The 22,771-nt window shown below is 42.0% G+C and overlaps 1 protein-coding gene across 1 annotated transcript in view; it reads right to left on the bottom strand.

Annotated features, from left to right (window-relative positions):
• Positions 1-22,771, bottom strand: part of TESK2 (testis associated actin remodelling kinase 2) — a gene marked incomplete at its 3' end in the record, with an annotated part of 84,878 nt that overhangs the window by 11,842 nt on the left and 50,265 nt on the right. Inside the window, exon 4 of the mRNA XM_080921530.1 lies at positions 15,775-15,823. Within this exon, the coding sequence (XP_080777656.1) occupies positions 15,775-15,823 (49 nt within the window). The remainder of the gene's footprint in view (positions 1-15,774; positions 15,824-22,771) is intronic.

The following is a 22,771-nucleotide window of genomic DNA, read 5'->3' as shown; positions in this document are numbered from 1 at the left end:
TGTTCATTTGCAACTAGGACACCAGGGTGTTATTTCCTGCCATGCCAAAGCTAAGGAAAGCTAAGACCAGTTCAGTTTCAACTCAGAGGTTAAGACCAGAATTAGACCAAAGTGAGCTGAGCAGGAGACAGGGCCGTGGAAGAACTGAAGAACATCTTCTTCCAAGAAACCTGCTGCTTTCCCTCACTCCCACATATCCTTGAAGCACTGCATTGGTAGGGTTTTTGCCTTTATATTTGATTGGTACTAGCCTCACCATACAACCTAGGCTAGCCTTGAACTCAGGATCCTTCCTCCCCAACTTGGTAGTACATGTATGTGACATCACACAAGTCTGTGATTATTTTTTAATTTAAAAAAAGATTTATGTATGTGTGTGTTGCCTATATGCATGTATGAGCAAACCTGTGTTCCTGGTACTTCTAGAGAAGGCTGTTGAAGCTCCTGGAACTGGAGTTATGGGTGGTTGTGAGCCACCATATAAGTAGTGGGAATTAAACATGGCCTCTGCAAGACAAGTGCTTTTCTGAATCAACTCTCGGTCTCCTGTGATGATTTTTTTTTTTTTAAAAGACTGAAAAAGTAGCTAGGTGTGTTGGTACATGTCTTTAATCCCACCACAGGAAAGATCTCTGTTCAGGCCTTGCAATGCTACACAGTGAGCCTCTAAGGACAAAGAGTTTGCCTGTGTGTATGTCTGTGTGAGGCTGCTACATCTTCTGAGTTACAGACAGTTGTGAGCTGCCATGTGGATACTGAGAACCATGTGGATATACTGAACCCTATAATCCTCTGCTTTAAACTGCTGAACAATCTCTCCAGCCCCAAAACAAAACTCCCAATGAAGATTTATATAATGCTTATACTACATTAAACACTTCTAAAGTTCTTATATACATTATCTCGTTTAATCCACACAATGATCCTACAAGATAGATCACAAGATAAATCTATTATGGGCTGAGCATCCCTTGTCTGAGTCTGTCTCCAGAGTACATTTTTTTACAACTACACTCATTACACAGGAGTCAATCAGTGGTCATAGCATTTGAATGAGAGAACTCCACGCAAAACACAAAACTCAAAAATGAACTTACTTGGACTGGAGAGATATAGCTCAGTGGTTAAGAGCACTTCTCTTCCATAGATCCCGAGTTCAATTCCCAGCAACCACATGGCTGCTCGAAAACATCTGTGATCTGATACTCTCTTCTGGTATAAAGACAGAGCACTCATATAGATAAAATAGGTGAATAAATATTTTAAAAAAGAATTTACTCAACCTTTTCAAGATACATTATCTCCTTCTTCTTTCCAAGGATGAATTCTACAATTAAAATGAGCATCTTAATGCTTTTTGAATGATACTGAACTTACAAAGAACTAGAGAACCTAAAACACACAGAGATTTGAATTGAATTTTTGTCCAAATATGCCTTCTATGAATGATTTCATTTTTGCAAAAGAAATCAACTAATAAGGTTAGCTGTTCTTCATCCAATTCTCCATATATCAGGTAGGCACACCTGATCTTCCTAACTCACAATCATTTTGTTTGACTGAAAAAACATGGTGATAGAAGCATCAAAAAAAACCAGTTGGGGGCAGCACCGGACAGCACATCAGACCTTCTATAGGAAGCAGAGAAGCTTGATGAGGCAGAGAATAGCTAAAAATATGCCTCCTAAGTCTTGCTAGGAAAACCTGTTAACCTGCTTAATCCTCTTTGTGGTCCACCTCGGAAATCTTACAACAGGGTGCGAGGAAAGCCTTAACACCACGACTGCTCACTCTGAGTGAATCTGCCCAAGTTCAGAATAGAGGGGTCTGTTACTGAAAAGAAATCAAACTTATAAACTCCACACTTGTACATGGGAGCAATGAGGCTAACATCTGATCGTGCTGGCTAACTTCCATAGTTTCCAGAGCCAAACAGCTAGAGCCAGAGCTCACTTCTTTCATATGATGGCATTATGACATGGAAGGCCTGTCTTTAGGAACCACTCAAGTTACATGGCTGAACATCAGGCAGAAGCCACTAAGACTGTATTTGTATTTTCTGAAGGTTTTGACTCAGAGAAACACATATTTACAAATATGTGTCAGTACCCAAGAATGTAACTAGGTGTAGTGGCTCACATCTTTACTTGTAATACTCGGGAGGCTAAGGAAAGATAAGATTCAAAGCCAACATGAACTACATAGAAGGATCCCGTTTAAAAAGAAAGGCAGGAAGAGGGGGAGGGAAGAACTTAATCCATAGCCAGAAGGTGGAGAGTAAAGAAAAGACGAGTCACTATGAGGAGTCATAGTGACTAATAGACTCTGGCTTTCCTAGGCAGGACAGAAAAGTAGAAATGAGGTCCAGAGAGGGAAACAGAAAAGAATTTCCTTTTTTCCACAATCCATTTGTCTTGCCTGATGCTGGAGAACTCACTGATGGGGCTGATAAGCTTCTGAGTCCTCAAAAACCACAACTTCTCGATGTCTCAAGACCCATGCATGCATGTATGAAGAAAGGAAGCTTAAGATCTGCCAACAAGGAAGATTTCTAGATTGCTAAACACTGTGTGCCCCATTAGCAGGAACGTCCACTTCCCCATAAGGAGCTCCCAATGCAGACTCAGCTGTGCAGCCTCTGAGCAAACCCTCTGCAGGAAAGCCAAGGCTAGGACAGCAGTGCTTTCCTGGGTGGGAAGCACACATGCTGTGCATTCATTTTTCACAGGCAGTCCCTTTGGTTCTCCCATGGAGCAAGACAACACTGACAACATATTTAAATACCTTCGAGAATTTTTAACATTTTAATTTTTTATTGTTTTTTTGGAGGCAGAGTCTCTTTAGTCTAGGCTGGCCTCAAACTTGCCAGATAGCTGAGAATAAACTTGAACTCTTGATCTTCTTGCCTTTCCTCTCAAGTGAGAATTATAGGTACTTCAGAACCTACTAAATGACGTCAGTACTTGTTAAATGTTCAGTGGAATAGCCCTGGCTGTCCTGTAACTCACTTTGTAGACCAAACTGGCCTAGAACTCACAGAGATCCACCTGCTTCTGCCTCTTGAGTACCCAGATTAAGAACGTGTGCCATCAGCCTAGCTCTTTCAGACTCTTGAATTCATTTCTACTTTTCAACAAATATACTCATCTGGCCTGAACCCAGAGCACTTACTCAAGGGGGTAAATGCTGCCAACTGTGTGGCAGAGGTCACTTACTGCCATCTAAGCAACAGGACTGTGCTGAGAAAGTCCATACATTCTTTCCATTTACCCATGAAAGGCTGAACATCTATTAAATGAAAACACTTAAGATTAGTTCACAGTTCAGTCAGATCACATCCAGAAGAGATGGTAGCCCAGGTTAACCTTGAACAAACATGCAATATTTATGCCTCTACCTCCCAAACACTATATATAATTCCTGAAATATATAATGCCAATCTAAAGCTACTCCACTGGTAAATTATTCAAAGATCTTCTATTACTCGTGGACTAAAACTGAAAACTTGAGCAGTAAGGAACAAAAGAGAAGGTTTAGCAGTTAGGCTGCTCTTCCTGAGGACCCAGGCTCAATTCCCAGCACCTACACAGGGGCTCTAAACAGGTGCTAACTCCATGTCTAAAGGATCTGACATCCTCACTGGCCTCTGCAGGAAAACACATGGTGCCTAGACATATATGCACAAAAAACAGCCATTCACGCTTAAAAATAGTTCTTGGGAGGCAGAGGCAGGGGAATTGGAATTCAAGACCAACCTCTATATAGCAAACTTGAGGTTACATGAGACCCCCATCTCAAAAACAACAACATCCCTCACAATCCTGAGTATAGATTACAAAGCCTTTCTTATTAACCAAGTAACCTGCACATTTGTCCGTTCTTTACAATGAGATACCCTTTCCTACTCCACACCCATCTAACATTCACTGACTGTCCCGGATACAGTTTCATTTCCTAATAATCCATAGGTAGATCTGGGAGTAAGAAAGACATCCAGTGCAAAAGAACCTCAGAGTAAGAAAGTACAGAGACTAGACTAGATTTCTTTGTTCTTCGAGGAGATGAAACTAAACAATAAGATAAAACTAAAATTTGGTATAGCAAGAAAGCCCACAAATTACAGTTAGACTGTCTACCTTTTTAATCTTTGAAACTACTTTAAGTATGAGTATTTTGTCTTCACGTATGTGCACCACATGTGTGCACATGAGGGACTCCTCAGAAGCCAGAGGAGAGCATCAGATCCTCTGGAGAAAATATCACATGATACTAAACGTTAAAACTGGGTTCACATATTAGGAGCCAAAGAACACTAAAGACTGGTATCATCCACTAGAACCAAGGAAAAGCAAAGGACTCCTCAACAGCCCTGAGAGGCCAAATGGCCCTGTCAGAACTTTGATGTGGCTCTCTAGCCCTCAGAGCTATATACTCACTATATATATATCACTCACATTGTAGACTAATCAACCCAGGGTGCATTTTATAAAGATCATTTGGGGCTAGGTATGGTGTTCCCCCATTCTCAGGAGGCTGAGGCAGGAGTGTGAATCCAAGCCCAGGCAGGTTGAGGTAACTGCCACCAAGTTTGACAACCAGTTTGATTCCTGGAACCCACATGCTGGAAAGAGAACGGATTCCTGCAAGCTGTGTTCATGCTGTATTCATGCTGTATTCATGCTGTGGCATCTGTGTGTGCTTATATGTACATAATATGCACACAAATATAACTTTAAAAATTCTAGGATGTATACATATACAAGTAAATAAATATTAAAAAATAAAAAAAAAATAATAATCCTACCATAGTAACATTTGTGTGAAGATGCCAACACAGTGATAATGCTCCATTTATTTAGAGGCAATTTCAAATAAGACCATTAATGGCAATAAACCATGCTTTAGGGCCTGAGGGCATATGAGTTTGGCCTTTTTTCCTAGATATTTTCTGAGAACTTCACAAACAGAACTATTGCCTTTTGTTTGCAATGAAAATGTTAATCCCAAAGGTGTAAGAAGAAAGACCACTGACTGAAATCATTGTGGCCAAATTAATGAAAGCAGGCTTTTTTATTCTGGTACACAGGCTGCCACCCCCTAAGGCGGGTTTCAAGAGGTCATCACAAGGCAAGAGGAAGACTTTGTTTGTTTGTTTTGAGGGGTATTTGTTTGTTTGTTTGCTTGCTTGCTATCTTGTTTTGTTTTCAAGGAAAGGTCTCTCTGTGTAACCTGGATGTCCTGGAACATGCTCTGCAGACCTGGCTGGCCTGGAACTCACAGACATCTGCCTCTGCCTCCCAAGTGCTTGGATTAAGTAAGGGTGTGCACCTCCACCAGCCTGGTAAGGCAAGGTTTTTATAGCTCAGGGGTAGGAAGCTTCCAAATAGGGGATGGTGGGCAGAACATAAACATAAGAAGTTAGTGTTGGCATTAGGAGAGCTCCCCCCCCCCCCCCGCGATGGCGCCACCCACAGGTGACAGGAACCTGGCACATCCATCCCCAAGGAAACAGCCAAAGCCTTCCCAGAAGACATCAGTTCAAAAACCCACCTTGAGGTTACTAGTGGGGCATACATAGCCAGTGCTTGAGAAACAAGAGGTAAAATCATAAATAGGAATGAACCTAATTTGTCTTTACTATGAGATGGCTTTTAAGATGGTTAGTACATGCCTGTAAACCCAGCACTTCGAATAGGCAGGAGCATCTCTGTGAGTTCAAGGCCAACCTGGTCTACAGAGCTAGTCTCAGGACAGCTGGAACTACAAAGAGAAATCCTATCTCAGAAAACAATAACAAACAAGATGGCTTATAAAGGCTAGTTCATCACAAACATCCTAAATTCCCAAGCCACCCTATGATCTCATCAACTGAAATCCTATCCAAACACTTCAAGAGTCACCCTGTGATCTAATTTCAATTCCTTAGCAATTTTTTGAGGATACAACTTCAGAACCCACCAAAATGGCATGTATAGTTATTGTAAATTCAATGAGGTGGGAGTCTAGTCTTCCTCCCCTTCTATTAACCCCATGCTTAAGCCAATGCTACAATTTCCTTTTAATAAACTCCACCTTTGCTTCACACTGGCCCTTCCTGAAATCCTTTCTGAAGTCAAGAAACCGGATTTCACCTGATATCTCTGATAAAGAACTCTGGATGCAATGGGAAACAGTGTGGAAGGCATCTCCAGCCCCCAACCCCCACCCCAGGACTAAGAGCAGGCATGTTAGCCAAGGAAAAAGAATCAAAGGCAACTCAGGAATCTCCAGACTGAGATGTTCTGAGCAGCAATCGAAAAAGATCTCAGGATCCTATCTAACGTACTGTGTCAGCCGTAAATCAAAAACTAGTGTAGATGTCGAAATGGCCAAACACAGGCTTGTTGGACCCCTGCTCTTTGGATGGGCCTTCTAAAGAGAGTGGCCTGGGTGCCGGCCTACTTTTTCACGTAGTCTAACAATGCTTTTGTGCTAGCCACTGGATGCTTGCTGGTCTGCTCTCAGCACAAAGGCTAGCAGACATCCCATCCCGCTGGCTTGCTTTAAAGAAGAAAAGAAAGCTTTGTTACTGGCGTGGGTAATTCCAGGACAGGCGCCCCGGGAGCGCCCTGTGGGAGGCTTATGCTCCAAAGCAGCCTCCTGTTCCCTGCTAGAGCATCCATAGCCAGTGAGAAAGCATACATGGGCACATCCGCTGAGGCCTGTTTGCCACTTAAACCACCGCTCCAGGAGATTCGCTCCCATCTGCTTGAGAGGAGTCAAGAGAGAGGACACACTAGTTCTGGCTACAAAATAGCTTTTACTAACCCATAATATGTTCAGAATGGTGAAATGTTTCATGTGCTCTGCTTTCCCATATCCTTTTATTCTCTGTGAAATTTTTACTCACCCTTCCAAGCCTGGCTGGGGCCTTTTTTTTCCGGGAAACATTTCCTGATACTCCATCTAGTACTTAATACCATTTCTATATCTTGTACACATTTCTACTCCTGCTAAGCACAGTAAAAATCTGATGGTAGGGACCAATTATTTCTGAACTTGGAAACCCAGGACAAGCAGCTGAGGTGCCTATTTAATAGGATCCAGGAAGATGAATAATATGCTTTTAAATTTTGCTTTTCAAACTGGGTTTTGCTCTACAAAACCTGGGCTCGCTTGGTACTCACTACACTACATAGTAGGCTTGGCTACTGTGATTCTGTTATCAAAGCTGTTAGTGTCAGTGCCTAAGCCCTCATAGTTCCAACAATTTAGGATTGGCCACCAGTCCTCAATAAAACAGTGAAAAGAGACTTCTTCAAAGTGGCCATGCTGGAAAGAGGAACAAAGAGGTTCGGTGACCCCATACCCCACTCCCCCCTTCGCCACCCCATGCCACCACCTCAAGTCCATCTTCTGGTCCTAATAGCTGCTTAGGGATAAATAAAGGCAGAAGGTATGCTGTCCTGGCCAAGACACAGTTGCACCCATTTCTGACCCACAATGTCTCAGCTCAAGTCAGAACTCTGTAAAATCTCCTGGGAAACAAGAAGTTCCTCCTCCAATAGCACCGGGCTTTTGCCATTTGCTTCTCACAGCATGAAATTCCTGGGGGCCCATTGTCCCAATAGTCTTAAAGCCATAAGGGAGGGGCACAAGGGTCTCTCCTTGAATATCTTTGCTACTAATAATTACAATCCTTAAGCCTCAGGCTCCCAAGAACTAAAATCACAGGTTTGACCCTCCTTGCCTGTATAAATTCACCAATAAACTGTTGAATAAAAAAATGAAATGCACTTAAATAAAATGGAAGCAAGGGTAGAGAGATTACTCAGTTCTTAAGAACACTAATTGCTCTCTCCCAGAGGACCCATTGGTTCCCAGGAACAATGTCAGGTGAATCACAACTGCCACTAACTTCAGCCTTCTTTTGGACTCTGTGGGCACCCTAACTAACATATATGGCATGGATAAACACAGAAACAAAAACAACAATTTAAAAATAAACAAATGGGCTGTCACTATCTGAACCGCCAATACCATTCAAGGCTGGGGAACCATCAAGGAACAGGAAGTGGGAAGACTGTAAGAGCCACAGAGCCAAGAGAACTGGAATGAACCAGTGTGTTTTAAGCACGACAGGAATGCTTTGCTCATGCATTCACAGAAACTGTTGTTACCTGCTAGAACCAGACAAAGCCAGTTAACATTTTAAGGAGGAAAAGCTCATGAGCCCACACCCCTAATTTAGGAACTATTGAAGGCTGATGGCTTCCAGCTGAGGAACAGGCAGTGTTCCTTGAAGGGCATGGCCCTAGTAATTCTGTGCCTTAGCAGTGGCTCAATGCCTAGGATTAAATGGTGATTAAAAATTGTTGAGGGCTGGAGAGATGGTTCAGTGGTTAAGAGCACTGACTGCTCTTCCAGAGGTCCTGAGTTCAAATCCCAGCAACCACATGGTGGCTCACAACCATCTGTAATGAGATCTGACGCCCTCTTCTGGTGTGTCTGAACACAGCTATAGTGTACTTAGTTGTATGTAATAAATAAATCTTATATTTAAAATTGTTGAAAACTGCACATATTAACAAAGAACGATTCAATAAGCCTATTCTGGTTAGGGTGTCTTCCTCAAAGGTACCCTAGTGCCATGATTCAAATATCTCTATTACTTCTTGGAAAACAAAACAAAACAAAAATTCTAATTATGCCTTTGGGTTTCTGCCATCTTGCCATCTTCCCACTATGAGAAAGCTCTTCTACCCAGAGTAAGTGAATTGCACTTCCTTTAGGGCTTTAGTATACAGCACACCCGAACCTAACCTGTAGATTGGTTCCTCCTTGGCCAGGAGTATCTGCATACCATAATTACATCTCTTTCTCAGCTGACATTTTTTCCCCATAATACTCTAGAGACTATAAAACTCGTCAAATTCAATATAAACTCAAATGTTATTACTTGTTTTTTAATAATGCAGAGTTTGTCACATTTAATGCTAAATAAAAGCCAGTGGATGATCTAAAAACAAACATGAGGTTGTGAGAGGTGTAGAGAAATGGGGGAGGATCTGGGAGGGGTGAAGTTGAGGAGGAGTAACTATGACAGAAATACATCCTATAAAATCCTTGAAGAATAATAAAAAAAAAAAACTGAAATAAATTGAAGCAGATTTAAAGTTTCCTTTAATGGATTCCCCTCCCAGTTTACTGATTAAAATATATAAAGTAAGAGCTAGGAACTGGACTTGGAGCTCAGTGATATAATTTTGCTTAGTATGCTATCAGTTCATCCTCAGTGCTGAATAAAATTACCAGGAAAAAAAAGAAATTTAAGATAAAAATGTAGAGGTCTTGAATCGCATCAGCCATTAGAACCAATGAAAATGACAATAGCTAAAATCACCAAGACAGATGACCTGAGTCTCATCCTCAGCAAAAACATAGCAGAGGGAACCAATAGCAATCCAGCACACCCTCACACACAGATAACCTAGTGAACAAAATTCCTGAAAGTTTGGCTGACTAGAATTTCAGGGATTGGAATGTTGCAAGGCCAGAAGCTAATGACCTTTTCTTGGGCTAAACTCTGGCTAACCAAAATAGCCATTTCTTCCCCCCTACCCCTACACCATGTTGGAATTTTATGACAATAGATTAACTTTTGGAATCTATTAACTTAGCAGCCAACTAACTTCTACCAATCCAAAAGCTAAGAATGTCCTGGGATAGCATCTTGTAGCTATAGCAAAGTTTCTCCCCTCCCTGGATGTACCTACCTCTGATACACCCAACAATGCACTGTAAACTTGTCTTGATTTAGGATTGTCTTTGTTCTGTAAAACTAAAAAAACTTTGTGAAAATGTTAGACTTTGTGAAAATGTTAGAACTTGGAATCTGGGGTAACATAAATCATGTGTCTGAGCCATGGTCATTCAAAACGGCTTCTTTTTCTTCCCATATGGTGAGAACTGTGGTTGGTTTGTGTCAATAACCAAAATAATTAAATGTAAATAAAATAAAGTTGGGGCCAGGAGGATGACTCAGTAGGCAAAAATGTACAAACCTGTACATTTGTAAAGAACTGTACTTGAGTTCGATCCCTGGCGCCTACGTGGTGAAAACAGAAAAGTGACTCCTACAAGTTGTCCTCGGATCTCCATATGTGTGTCATGGCCCTGACCATATATGCACACACAAACAACACAAATAAGTGTAGTAAATCAACAAACTATTCATTTGGTCTAAAATACTCTTCCGAGCAAAAATCAAGAATCCTGTCTTGTGGTCCAGCATGGTGGTCCATACCTTTAATCCTAGCACTCAGGAAGCAGAGGCAGGCTGAGTTTGAGACTGATCTACACAGTGACTTTCAGGACAGTCAGGGCTATGCAGAGAAACCCTGTCTCAAAAGAAAAAAGAAGGAAGGAAGGAAGAGAGAGAGAAAGGAGGAAAAGAAAAAGAAATAAGGAATAAGGAAAACAGGAACCAGCAGGAGCACCCTGTCCTTCCTGGAGCACCCTGTCCTTCCTGAAGCACCCTGTCCTTCCTGGAGCACATCTTCACTCCTTAGCTGCTATAGGCTAACAATATGACACTCTCTGTCTCAGGCCTGAGCCCAGTGTGTAGCACTGAAGATGGAACCCAGGGTACCATGCAAGACTGACAAGCCAGCTACCATTGATCTACACACCCATCCTCAAGACATGAACTAAGTCAAGTCAAGTAGCTTCATCCAATCTGATTTCCCATCTCCAAATCCTAAACAATTTTATCAGAAACATAACTTGTTTGAGCCATGCTCAAGAGTATCGCTTCCTCAGCCTGATGCGGCGGAGCAAAAACTCTGTACACTCCTCTGGATTCACACATGAACCTTTTGAAAAATTATGGTTTGTGTGCACAAGTAACTCACTACAAACACATTGGACAAGTTGTGGGAGTTGGTTCTCTCCTTCCAGCCAGTGAGTCCTAGGTGTTAATCTCAGGTGGTGAGGCTTGGGTGTGGTGTGCACACCTTTGATCCCAGCAGGCAAGTGGGTCTTTGTGAGTTTGAGGCCAGCCTGGTCTAGATAGTTCCAGGAAAGCCAGGGCTAAGTATCTTATAACAAAACAAAATCAGCCATGCCACTTTTTCCACAAGCAAAAGAGCAAAGGAGATGCCACGTATTTGCGGAAATATGTTCTAACATTTTGCAAGTAGAAGGAAAACAAACTTTAGTGCTGAAGAAATGGCTCAGCAATTAAGAGCACAATTGGCTGCTCTTCCAAATGACAGGGGTTCAATTCCCAGCACTCACGTGGCAGCTCGTGATATCTGTGACTCCAGTTCCAGAGAATCCAACACCTTCTTCTGCTCTCCCTAGGCACCAGGCATGCATGTGGTACAGAGACACACATGTAGGCAAAACACCACACATATAAATAAATTTAAAAAGAACGAAACATAATTATGAAAAAGGACATGTGACATTTCATACCACTTTTTAAAAGAAAGATTTATTTTTATGTGTATGTGTGTGTGTCTGTGTGAGTGCAGGTCACATGTGTGCAGATGTCTGCAGAAGCTAAAAGGTGGTACTGAATTCCCTCTAGCCAGTCACAGGCAGCTGTAAACAGCTGAGCCATCTCTCCAGCCCCTCATGACATTTTTAGGCCCCCTCCAGTGGGGCCAGCTTTTCACAGAACTGAGTCTCATTGCATAGCTATGCATATGTCTTACCTATGTACTGGTGACCTAGTGGCACAGGGAGTTTTTATAGGTCCTCTCCAGTATGCTAAGCTCCATTAGACAACCTGGAACTTGACACAGCTCAGAGAATGAGAAAAGAGATAAAGACTTTTAAAGCCCTATAAATCAGAGTATATAGAAGACAGCAAAAAACACCCACCTAACTAAAGGGGGAGATCATATTCTGAAACCAGATTATAGATGATCCAGAAATCTAAATAAATTTGAAACAGAAGCATTTAACTATTAAGTTATTCCTGATGAAGACAATTTGGGCATATCAAAATGAAGTCAAGAAAAACAGAAAGCCAGGCTAATAGCTCACACCTTTAATCCCGTCACTAGGGAGGCAGAGGCAAGTGGTTCTTTGAGTTATAGACTGGTATGGTCTACACATAGTGAGCTTCAGAACAGCTAGAGCTACACAGTGTCAAAACAACAAAAACAAAAATAAGTAATAGAGGCAGGAAAACCAGCTACAAAATATTAGTAGGGACCTAAGCATACAATAATATTACGGAGGTTAAAGTGGAAAGAAATGTTAACAGAAAGACAAAGGCAATAAATAGCAAGATAGGACTGGGAAAAGAGAAAAGTCAGAACGTATCCTCCATGCTTTTGTTTGAAGGGTTCCCAGTCCGCTTTTTTTTCTTCAGACAGAATCTTACTAATTCTAACTGGCCTGAACTTGCTGTGCAGACCACGCAGCTAGCAAAATGCCTGTCCCACAGCAGACTCCCTCAAGGTGCTTGTGTGAACAGTGAAATCTTCTTCCTTTGTAGTTTTGTGGTTGCGGTGGTGGTTTGTTTCCCTGGTGTGTTTTTGGTACTAGGGGTTGAACCTAGAGCCTTCTACCCCCAGCACTCTCCTCAAGGGTTGTTATTTATGTTCACCATGGCTAGTCCTTTAGGGATCTCTGAACCGAAGAGGCTACTATAGTTGATATTCTTAGTAGTCTTCTTTACCAGGGGTCACAGTAGCCTCCCCAGAACTGCCCCATGTTTGAAAGACACACATGCTTCTGCCGCCAGGGTTAACCTAACACAGGGCGACTGACAACCGTGCATCCTCCTCAAGGCAATTTAGGTCAGAGGAGTACTTTGTATGAGGCCATACAAAGACAAGGAAAGGAAAGAACAAGTGGCGATATCACAACACACCGAGAAACTGGAGTTGGGGTCTAGCTGCTCCTTTTCATAAATAATGCATGAGTTAGGTCACTGAACCCATAGAGTTTCCTTTCACTTTAAGCTCAAAGATTATGTAAGTCTGACCAAGGCAGTGCAGAAACACACGCCACACGGACAAACATTTCCCAAGTTAACTAACTACCCTAAAAGGCTAAACTCTTGATCCTCTTGTTTCTACTTCCCATGTGCTGGGATTATGGGTGTCAGCCACTGTGACCTCTAAGGAAATCAGTGGGGTTGGGATGCAGGCTACAAAACAAAAAACAAAAAACAAAAACAAAAAAAAAAATGTGTAGGTTTACTTCTCAGAACAGAAATAGACAGAAAATCTTCGTAGATCTGGGGAGCTAATTCTGAGCATATGCATTTGGAAAAAGTTAACAAGCCATACTTTCTATAAATGTGTATCTTCTATTACATTATAATTCAGTGAAAAGCTTTCCAAAATTTAACAGTAATGGAAAACCATGACAAGCCAGAATTCAAAAGAGAGATGCCACAGTGAGAAATACAAGTTTTAATAGTTAGTGGGCATTAAGCAATTTTTATAAGCAAGGCACTGTGGTAAATGAGCGTTTTATATCATATATCTCAGTGTCCTAGGAAGGTCACCCTTTCATCAGCAACATTTGTCACATTTAATTACTCCCTCCTCCTTGAAACTCCCTCTTTTCCATTCTAGACCAACAAGCTGTCCAGCTTTTTTCCTGCCTCACCACCCACTCCTCAGCATCCTCCCTACTGAAGGTAAACTATTCCAGGGCTCAGTTCCTTACAGCAAAACCATTACTATTTCCACTTAACACACAAACCACAGAGGCACAAGTAGATTCAAACCTAGGCAGTGAGATGGCAAAGGCCATGATCTTCCTCACCATTCCTTCCCTTAAGTCTGTATTCTTTCTGTGTTGAGACAGTCTCACTATGTAGTCCTAGCTGGCCTGGAACTCACTGTGTAGCCCAGGCCTGCCTCCGCCTCCAGTGCTGGGACTGACCTGAGAGTCTACATTCTTGCCTTCAGTAACTGAGAAAGGAACATATCCAAGGTGTGTGGAACTTTATTTCTTGAGGTATTAAGGACAATTACCAGGCAACAACTCAACAGGAAACCAATACTCTTGCAAATTCCATTAAACAAGTTTCCTGCCTATGTTTCTTCACTTTACACGTTGGTACTTAGTTCTTGATGAAAAATGTGAAAATATTCTAGAGCAAAGACTATCAAACTTAGATGCTTAAGAAACTTTTTTTGGGTGGGGTGGAGGACATCTCTAGGTAGCCGAGGCTATCCTGAAACTCTTGAACTCATAGAGATCCACCTCAGTGCCTCTGCCACCCAAATATTGGGACTAAAGGTGCTTAGGAAAAAACAGGTTTGTTTGGTTTTTGTTTGTTCTTAGAAAGATGGCATGTGCTGTTGCACACATGTGGAATCAAGAACAGCCTTTGTGAGTTGGTTCTCTTTAAGAGAACTTTAGAGCTGGAGAGATGGCTCAGTGGTTAAGACTGCTCTTTCCCGAGGTCCTGAGTTCAACTCCCAGTAACCACATGGGGGCTCACAACCATCTGTAATGGGATCTGATGCCCTCTTCTGGTGTGTCTGAAGACAACTAAACTGTGTGTGTGTGTGTATAATCTTAAAAAAATAAAACATTTTTCTTAGAGAGAGAGAGAGAGAGAGAGAGAGAGAGAGAGAGAGAGAGAGCGAGCGAGCTTTCAATAAAACAGATGGGTGGAGGCAGTAAGATTTCTCAGCAAGTAAAGAGACTTGCTATCAAGCCTTAATGACCTAAATTCAGTCTCTAGAACCAATGGAAAGAACGGACTACCACAAGTTGTACACACAGAAAGAGAGAGAGATTCAATCTCTGGAATCCCTCCAAACTTGGGAAGGAGTGACTCCACAAAGTTGTCCTCTGAGCCATGATACAGACACAGACAGACAGACAGACAGACAAGCACATACATATACAATAAGTAAAAATTTTTAAAAAAAATCTGGTCTACAGAGTGAGTGTCAGGACAGCCAGGACTACACAAAGAAACCCTGCCTCAAAAAACAAACAAACCAAATACAGAACAAAAATACAGAGAAAGGGGAGAGAAACAGACAGACAGACAGACTGACAGACAGGCCAGATCAGTGAAATGGCTCAGTAGTTGGTTAATGGTGCTTGCCACCACGCCCAGCAACCTGAGCTAAACTCCTCAAGCCCACATAGTCTAAGGAGGGAACCAACCCCTGTAAGTTGTCCTCTAAATTCTACGTGAAATTGTGGCCCACACACACACACAGACATGGCCCACATACACACACAGAGAGACAGAAAGACAGACAACATAAACGGGACCTATCCAGACCCCAGGAATGTTTCCAAGAAGAAATCAGCCATTTTATGCTGCTACTAACTTGGTATCTGAATTTGGGAAGCTTTTAAGAGATGCTTTGGTCCTCCAAGGTGACCCGTGTCACAATGCCCCCACCCACCTGTATCACTGACTCCAATAATAAAGAATCAGGAAACCAGAGCAGGTGACTCCAGATCACTATAGCAAATGCTTCCCAGTGGTCTGGGAATCTGTTGCCGGGAAACGGCATACAGTCAAGCCATGCCACCCCTCACCTGGAAGGGAGAAGAAAGCCAGAGAAGAACCAGTTTTACATTGGAACACCTGTGTTCTCAGAGCACTCACCAAATGAGGGAATATAAGAACATAGGCACTAAGCTGGTGTCTCAAAACAACGAACAAACTCACTGCCACTTCAAAGTAAATATAACCGCACATGCATTTTACCTATATACGTGAGTACAATAGATCGTAGATGTGGAAACAAACGTAAAGGAGCTACTTCAGCACACTTATGGAAGTCATACCTCTGTAAGTGCATGCAACTGTCCTTGATGTACACACACACCCATGAACCTGAAAAACAAAACAGATTTTCTTTCAAACAAAATGAATTAAGACATGAATACAACTCCATATGGAATAAACAGTTGAGTTAGCCAGGGATAGGAAACAATGCAATACTTGTGAAGCCCCTGTGAAGCATCTCAATCTTAAATAAGATGCTAGATTGAACCAGGCAATGGTGGTACACACCTTTAATCCCAGCACCGGAGAGTCAGAGACAGGCATATCTCTGAGTTCCAGGCCAGCCTAGTCTCCAAAATAAATTCCAGGACAACCATGACTATACAGAGAAAACCTGTCATGAAAAACCAAATATGCACACACACACACACAAATTTAAAAAGATATTAGACTGAGGCCAGCAAGATGGCTCAGCATGCAAAGGTACTTGCCACCAAGCCCAGTGACAAATTCAATCCCTGGGATTCACATGATGTTAGGAAAGAACTAATTTCTGCAGGTTATCCATGCTGGCTAGTCTTATATCAACTTGACATAAGCTAGAGTTACCTTAATTGAGAACCCATAAGATGTAGGGCCATTACTGATTAATGGGAAAGGCCAGGCCCATTGTGGCTGGTGCCATGTCTAGGCTGGGTTCTATAAGAAAGCAGGCTGTATAAAAAAGCAGGCTGAGCAAGCCGCCATGCAGAGCAAGGCAGTAAGCAGCACCCATTCATGGTCTCTGCATCAGCTCCTGCCTCCAGGTTCCTGTTCTGGCTTCCATCAATGATGGACTACAATGCAGAGTTTAAGCCAATAAATTCTGTCCTCCCCGGCTTGCGTTTTGATCATTGTGTTTCGTCACAACAATAGAAACCCTGACTAAGTCAGTATCCTCTGACCTCCATTTGCCATGCACAGCAAGTGTACACACACACTCTCTCTCCCTCTCTCTTTCTTCCTCTCTCTCTCTCTCTACCTCCCTCTCTGTACACTATCTCTCTCTCTATCTCTATCTATCTATCTATCTATCTATCTATCTATCTATCTATCTATCTATCTACCTACCTCCCACTCTCCCTCCCTCATAATTGTAATTTTAAAAGTGTTAAGGATTCCTAACTGATAAATATTCTTAAATGTCTGGTTGAGGCATACCTAGAGGAAAAGGCAGTGGTGTAGTGGTAAAGAGGGAGAGAACAAGTCTTTAAAACAGCAAGGAAGGGCTGGAGCCTCATGAGCACTCACCTAGATTCACTTTCTTAGTGAGATAAACAAAATAATAAAATAGGAAGCCTTTGATAGAGAGTGCCTTGGCATTTTTTCCCTCCTTATGAAGCCTTGGCTGTCCTGGAACTCACTGTATAGACCAGGCTGGTCTCAGACTCAGAGATACGCCTGTCTCTGCTGGAATTAAAGGTGTGCACCGTTACAGCTGGCTCCCTTGGCAGTTCTTTAAGGCTAGTGCTATGGCTCAGTGGTAGAGCAATGGCTTAGCAAAGACAAGGTCCTGGGTCCAATCCCCAGCACAAATTGGTAAGCAAATAAACAAACAAATACATAGATCGATCCATTCCAGAGTAATTAAAAGCTAGTATGGTATAAAGGCAAATTGGAGGGAAAGTTGGGGACATACAGTTTGAGACTGGGCCTTGCTATAAAACTCAGGGTTGCCTTAGAACTGGACTGGGCTGGAGAGTTGGCTCAGTGGTTAAGAGCACTGACTGCTCTTCCAGAGGTCCTGAGTTCAAATCCCAGCAACCACATGGTGGTTCATAGCCATCTGTAATGGGATCCAATGCCCTCTTCTGGTGTGTCTGATGACAGCTACAATGTACTTATATATGATAAATAAATAAATCTTAAAAAAAAGAACTCAGTCAATCACAAAGGCATCCTACATCAGTTTCCCTGGTGCTGAGATTACAGGTATGAGACCCTGGCTCTGTCATTCATTTCATTCATTTTGAAAGTGGTATCTTTCTTCATGGTAGAAAATTCAGAGTTTTATAGTACCTTTCTAGTACCTTGCATGGTATCTGTCATACATTAATCCAAGATTTATTCACTAGCATGAATGGAATTTACTAATCGTTTAAGTGCCCTCTTTGAGATGGCATGGATATACTTTTAGAGGTTTGAATAATAATAACCCTCAGAGGCTCATATATATCGAGTGCTTAGTCACCAGGGTGTGACACTATTTGAGAAAGATTAGAAGATGTGGCCTTGTTGGAAGAATGTCACAAGAAGTGGGCTTTGAGGTTTTAAAAGCCCATGCCAGGCTCATTTGCACTCTGTCTGTCTGTCTGTCTCTCTCTATATACTCTGCCTACAGATCAGAATACGGCCAGCTCTCAGCTACTGCTCCAGCACCAAGTTCCCCACCATGATAATGGACTAAGCTGTAAGCAAGTCTTTTCTTAGAAGAGTTGGTTATGTTATCTCTTTACAGTACTAGAACTCTGACTAAGACAGTACTGAAAAATCATCCTTCCAAGATCAGCTAAAATTTCGTCTTCTCTGTAAAGGATCCCATGACTGACCTAGGTTATTAGCATAACAGCTCTTCCTTCTCCTTTCCACGGCGCTGCCAACACGTTCCTTCTTGAGTAACTGCTGGTTGGCATCAACTGAGATCATCTGAGTCTGAAGTCAGAGTGACTGACTCCATCACATACTCAAGAGCTCTGCTTTTAAATTTACTTATTTACTCATTTACTTATTTACCATCGCCATCATTACTGTGTGTGTGTTTTCACACACAAAACAGGAATATTACAATTGCCTAATTCCTATAGCCATTGTGAAGAGGAATCATAATATGCACTAGAAAGAATAGTTATTGCTGTTAATTAGATTTCTCGGCCCATGCCGGGATGGACCACACCAAGCAAATATGGTTCCACGTGGAGAGGTTTAATAGAATGGGATGGGGCAGGAGTCAAAGTCAAGAGAAGAGGAAAAAGAAAGGTCGAGGGGTTTTGGTCTTTTGTACCGGTAGTAACATCACTTGCTCCCAGGTGGAGATGGAATTCTGAACTGATGTCTTCTGGGAATGCTTTCGCTGTTTCCATGGCTGTTTCCATGGCAATTGATGTGCTACTACGTTCCTGTCACCTGTGGGTGGAGCCATTGCCCACTGCGGGGGGGGGGGGGTGGCTATCCTAATTCCAACAGTTATATTTCAGCATAACTGATTCCCCCACTTGGAATATTCAGAGAATACAGCGTGGATTGGTGTGGTAGCTCAGCAGGTAAAAGTGTCTGCCACTAGGCTGAACAACTTGAGTTCTATCTCCAAAACCAATCCTGCAGGTTGTCCTCTGACTTCCACACCCCCCCACTCACACACACACACACACACACACACACTCATACACACACACTGCAAGTAAATACATAAACATTTAAAAATATTAAAAGTGGGGATGGCTGGAGAGACAGCTCACTGCTTAAGAGTACTGACTGGAGGTAGAGAGGGTGACTGGGAGAGGGAGCACCTTCATGGAATCAAGTTGAGGGGGAGGAGGGAGAGGAGTGAGGAGAAGGGGTATAACATTTGAAATTTAAATACAGAGACTATCCAAAAAAAAAAAAAAAAAAAAAAGTACTGACTGTTCTTCCAGAGAACTCAAATTCCAGCACCCACACCTACCTATGTTTCATTCTAGTTCCAGGAGATCCAAACCCCTCACACAGATGTATATACGAGCAAAACACCAATGCATATAAAATAAACATTGAAAATTTTTTAAAAATTGCAAAAAAGAAATTTAGACTGTGAGCTCGGGAAACAACAGGTAAAAACACCTGCTTTGATGTCTGATGACCAGAGTTCTGTCCTTGGAACCTACACAAAGGTGGGAGAGAACCAATTCCACAAAGCTGTCTTCTGGTTTCCATACACAGTACAAACACTACTGATAAATATCTCTTTCAAAAGAGTACGGATCCTAGCTCATTTGCTCCCAAGGACAGTGTGGAACACACATGTGTTCTGTGTAAGCATTTATTAAGTATGAAGTAAAAACCACCAAATTAGTAATCAAGTTTCATAAGAGTATTTTACCACCATTATATATTAAAACCTTGTCTCAAAAGGCACAAAGAAAAGGAAAGGAGGAACATTTTCAGGCTGGTACTAAGTTGGGGAAGCCAAGATGTATTTGGTTTATTTAATTAGTATTTATAAAGAAGTCAGGCAATAACCTCCTACCATTCACAGAGCGCACGCATAGGCACAGACATCACATGACAGCATCATTATATCAGTTAAGAGTTTTGCTTTGCTTTCTTTTTATTTCCTTTTTATTTTTTAAAGATTTATTCATTTATTATATATAAGTACACTGTAGCTGTCTTCAGACACATCAGAAGAGGGCATCAGATCCCATTACAGATGATTGTGAGCCACCAAGTGGTTGCTGGGATTTGAACCCTGCACCTCTGAGAGAGCAGTCAGTGCTCTTAACTGCTGAGCCATCTCTCCAGCCCAGTGTTTTGCTTTTCTACCTGACCTTTCCTAGGACTGGGAATGTAGTTTGATTGGTAGAGCACTTGCCTGCCGATGAACTGTGTGTGGTGGTGTATGCTTATAATACCAGCCTCCAAAAGGTAAGGAAAGGCAAGAAGACCCGGGTTCAAGGTCATCCAGCTCTAAGGCCAGCCTGTTCTATTCACAAGTTCATTTTCACATTAAAATTTCAGAAGCAAACTAGATATATGTGGTGGGAGTGCCTGCAGTTCCAGCACTTCAGCTGAGGTCAGTGTGGGTTACACAGTGAACCCCAGTCTCAAATGAGGCACTTGAATAAAATCACACTCTTCCTGATTCATTCTGAGCCTTTCTTCCTCCCCCCCCCCCTTTTTTTGTTTTGTGTTTGCTGTTGTGAGAAAAGGTCTTCTGTAGTACAGGGTGGATGGGCTTGAACTTACAAAGTATCTGAGGATGACCTTGAACTCCTGCTCCTGCTGGATCTAGCTTCAGAATGATTGCCTCCTCCCACCTCAACCAAGTCAACTAGCATTTACTTAACTGACTCAAGATGGAAGGGTGTTCTTTTCCTTTTTCAAAGATTTATTTTATATGTGAATACACTTAAGATGTCTTCAGAAACACCAGAAGAGGGCATCCGATCCCATTACAGATGGTTGTGAGTCACCGCGTGGTTGCTGGAAATTGAACTCAGGACCTCTTAACCCCTTAACTGCTGAGCCATCTCTCCAGTCCCCTCTTTTCCTTTTCCCCCTTTTTCTTTCTTTTTTTTTCAAGACAAGGTTTCTCTGTACAGTTGGTTGTCCTGAAACTCACTCTGTAGATCAGGCTGGACTTGAACTCAGAGATCTGCCTGCCTCTGCCTCCCGAGTACAGGGATTAAAGAAATGTACCATCAATCCAGGACTTAGGAGTGTGTTTTTAGGCAAGTTCTTAAAAGTTAGTGATGGCTCAACTTTGTTATTTTTAGTTTTATATTACATACTGACTCATACCAAGAAGAAAATTAGGATCTCGTTTTATTTTTATGTTTAATCTCTTGTTTTATTTTTATTTAATTGGTGTGTGTGCATGCAAGTGTGTGCATATATACAGGTAACACTATTCTATGTATGCACAGAGACCAGAGGTGAAGATCAGGTCTCCTCCTATTGTTCTCCATCTTAATTCTTTTAAAATACTTCTTATTGGAGCTGGAGAGGTAACTCAGAGGTTAAGACCAATAACTGCTCTTCTAGAAGACCTGGGTTCAGTTCCCAAACCACAATTATATCTAAATCCAGTTTTAAGGAATCCAATGCCCTTTTCTGACCTCTATGGACACTGCATATATGTGGTACATTTACATATAAGAAGGCAAAACACTCATACACATAAAATAACACATACTAGCAAAATGCATATACATATAAAAATAAAATAATTAGTTAAATAAAGGATGAACACACCCAGCCCCTTTGCTTACTAACCTCCTGGTTATCAAAGGCTTTACAGCTCTGATTATGGACCAAGTTCCTAAACATGTTCCTCAGTCTGAGCACAGGGCATGGTGGCACATGTCCACAGCCTCAGGAGGGGGACTCAGAGGACAAACAGTTTTAAGGTATTCTCAGATCTACTCAAAGTTCAAGGCCAGTCAGGGCAAGAAGAGACTCTGTCTCCAGAGACCAAACAATGAAAAATAATAATATGAAAAGCACACAAGGTCGGAATGTCCCAGCCCAGCCCTTCTTATCTGCCACCACAGCTACCAACACTCTTTATTGTGGTCATATAACTTGCCACTCCTGCTTAGGGTCTAAGTTCTCATACTTTCATACTGTTGCTTGAATAAGTATTTTTGAAACCTACTTTTCAAAAATTCCACCAGTCTTTTAACTCAATTAAGAACAAGCCAGGTAGGGTAGTACATTTGATTAATCCTACCACTCAGGGGCAGGTAAATCTTCTGAGTTTGAGGCTAGCCTGATCTACATATCAAGTTCCAAGACAACCAGGGATACAAAGAGAGACGCTGTCTCAAAAAACCAAGAACAAAAATCTCCAAATAGTGTTAATTAGTGTTAATATTTTGTAATAAACATGCTATTTGCTGGGCTAGAGTATGGCCATACACAGACACAGACACACAGACACAGACACACACACACACACACAAATGCCTTTCCAGCCATAGTATCTATTCAACAGATGAAATTGCAACCATTTCTCTGATGTTTTCATCAAAGTTACCCATTCTCTTCATACACATGGACACTTCTGGAGTTCTACTGAAGAACTTAGTAGGCCCCACCTCTACCTCGTATCTATTGATGTCTAGCTGCTCTTCTACTGAACAGGAGTTGCAGGCCAGGGGTCCTGTATGTGGAAGACAAGTCTACATCATCAGATGGCTTCATGTTTCCTTCCTATATAGCCATTTTCTAGTTGTAATCACAGCTGGTCATCACCATAATATGTGGGAGGAAGGTGCCACACCTGGGCCTATCCCAGAACACCTCAACGTCATCTTCTAC

Source organism: Micromys minutus (assembly GCF_963924665.1).
Source record: "Micromys minutus genome assembly, chromosome: 9".
NCBI classification, from domain to species: Eukaryota; Metazoa; Chordata; class Mammalia; order Rodentia; family Muridae; genus Micromys; species Micromys minutus.
Note: the sequence above shows the minus strand (reverse complement) of the source record. Positions and strands in the feature narration are given on the sequence as shown.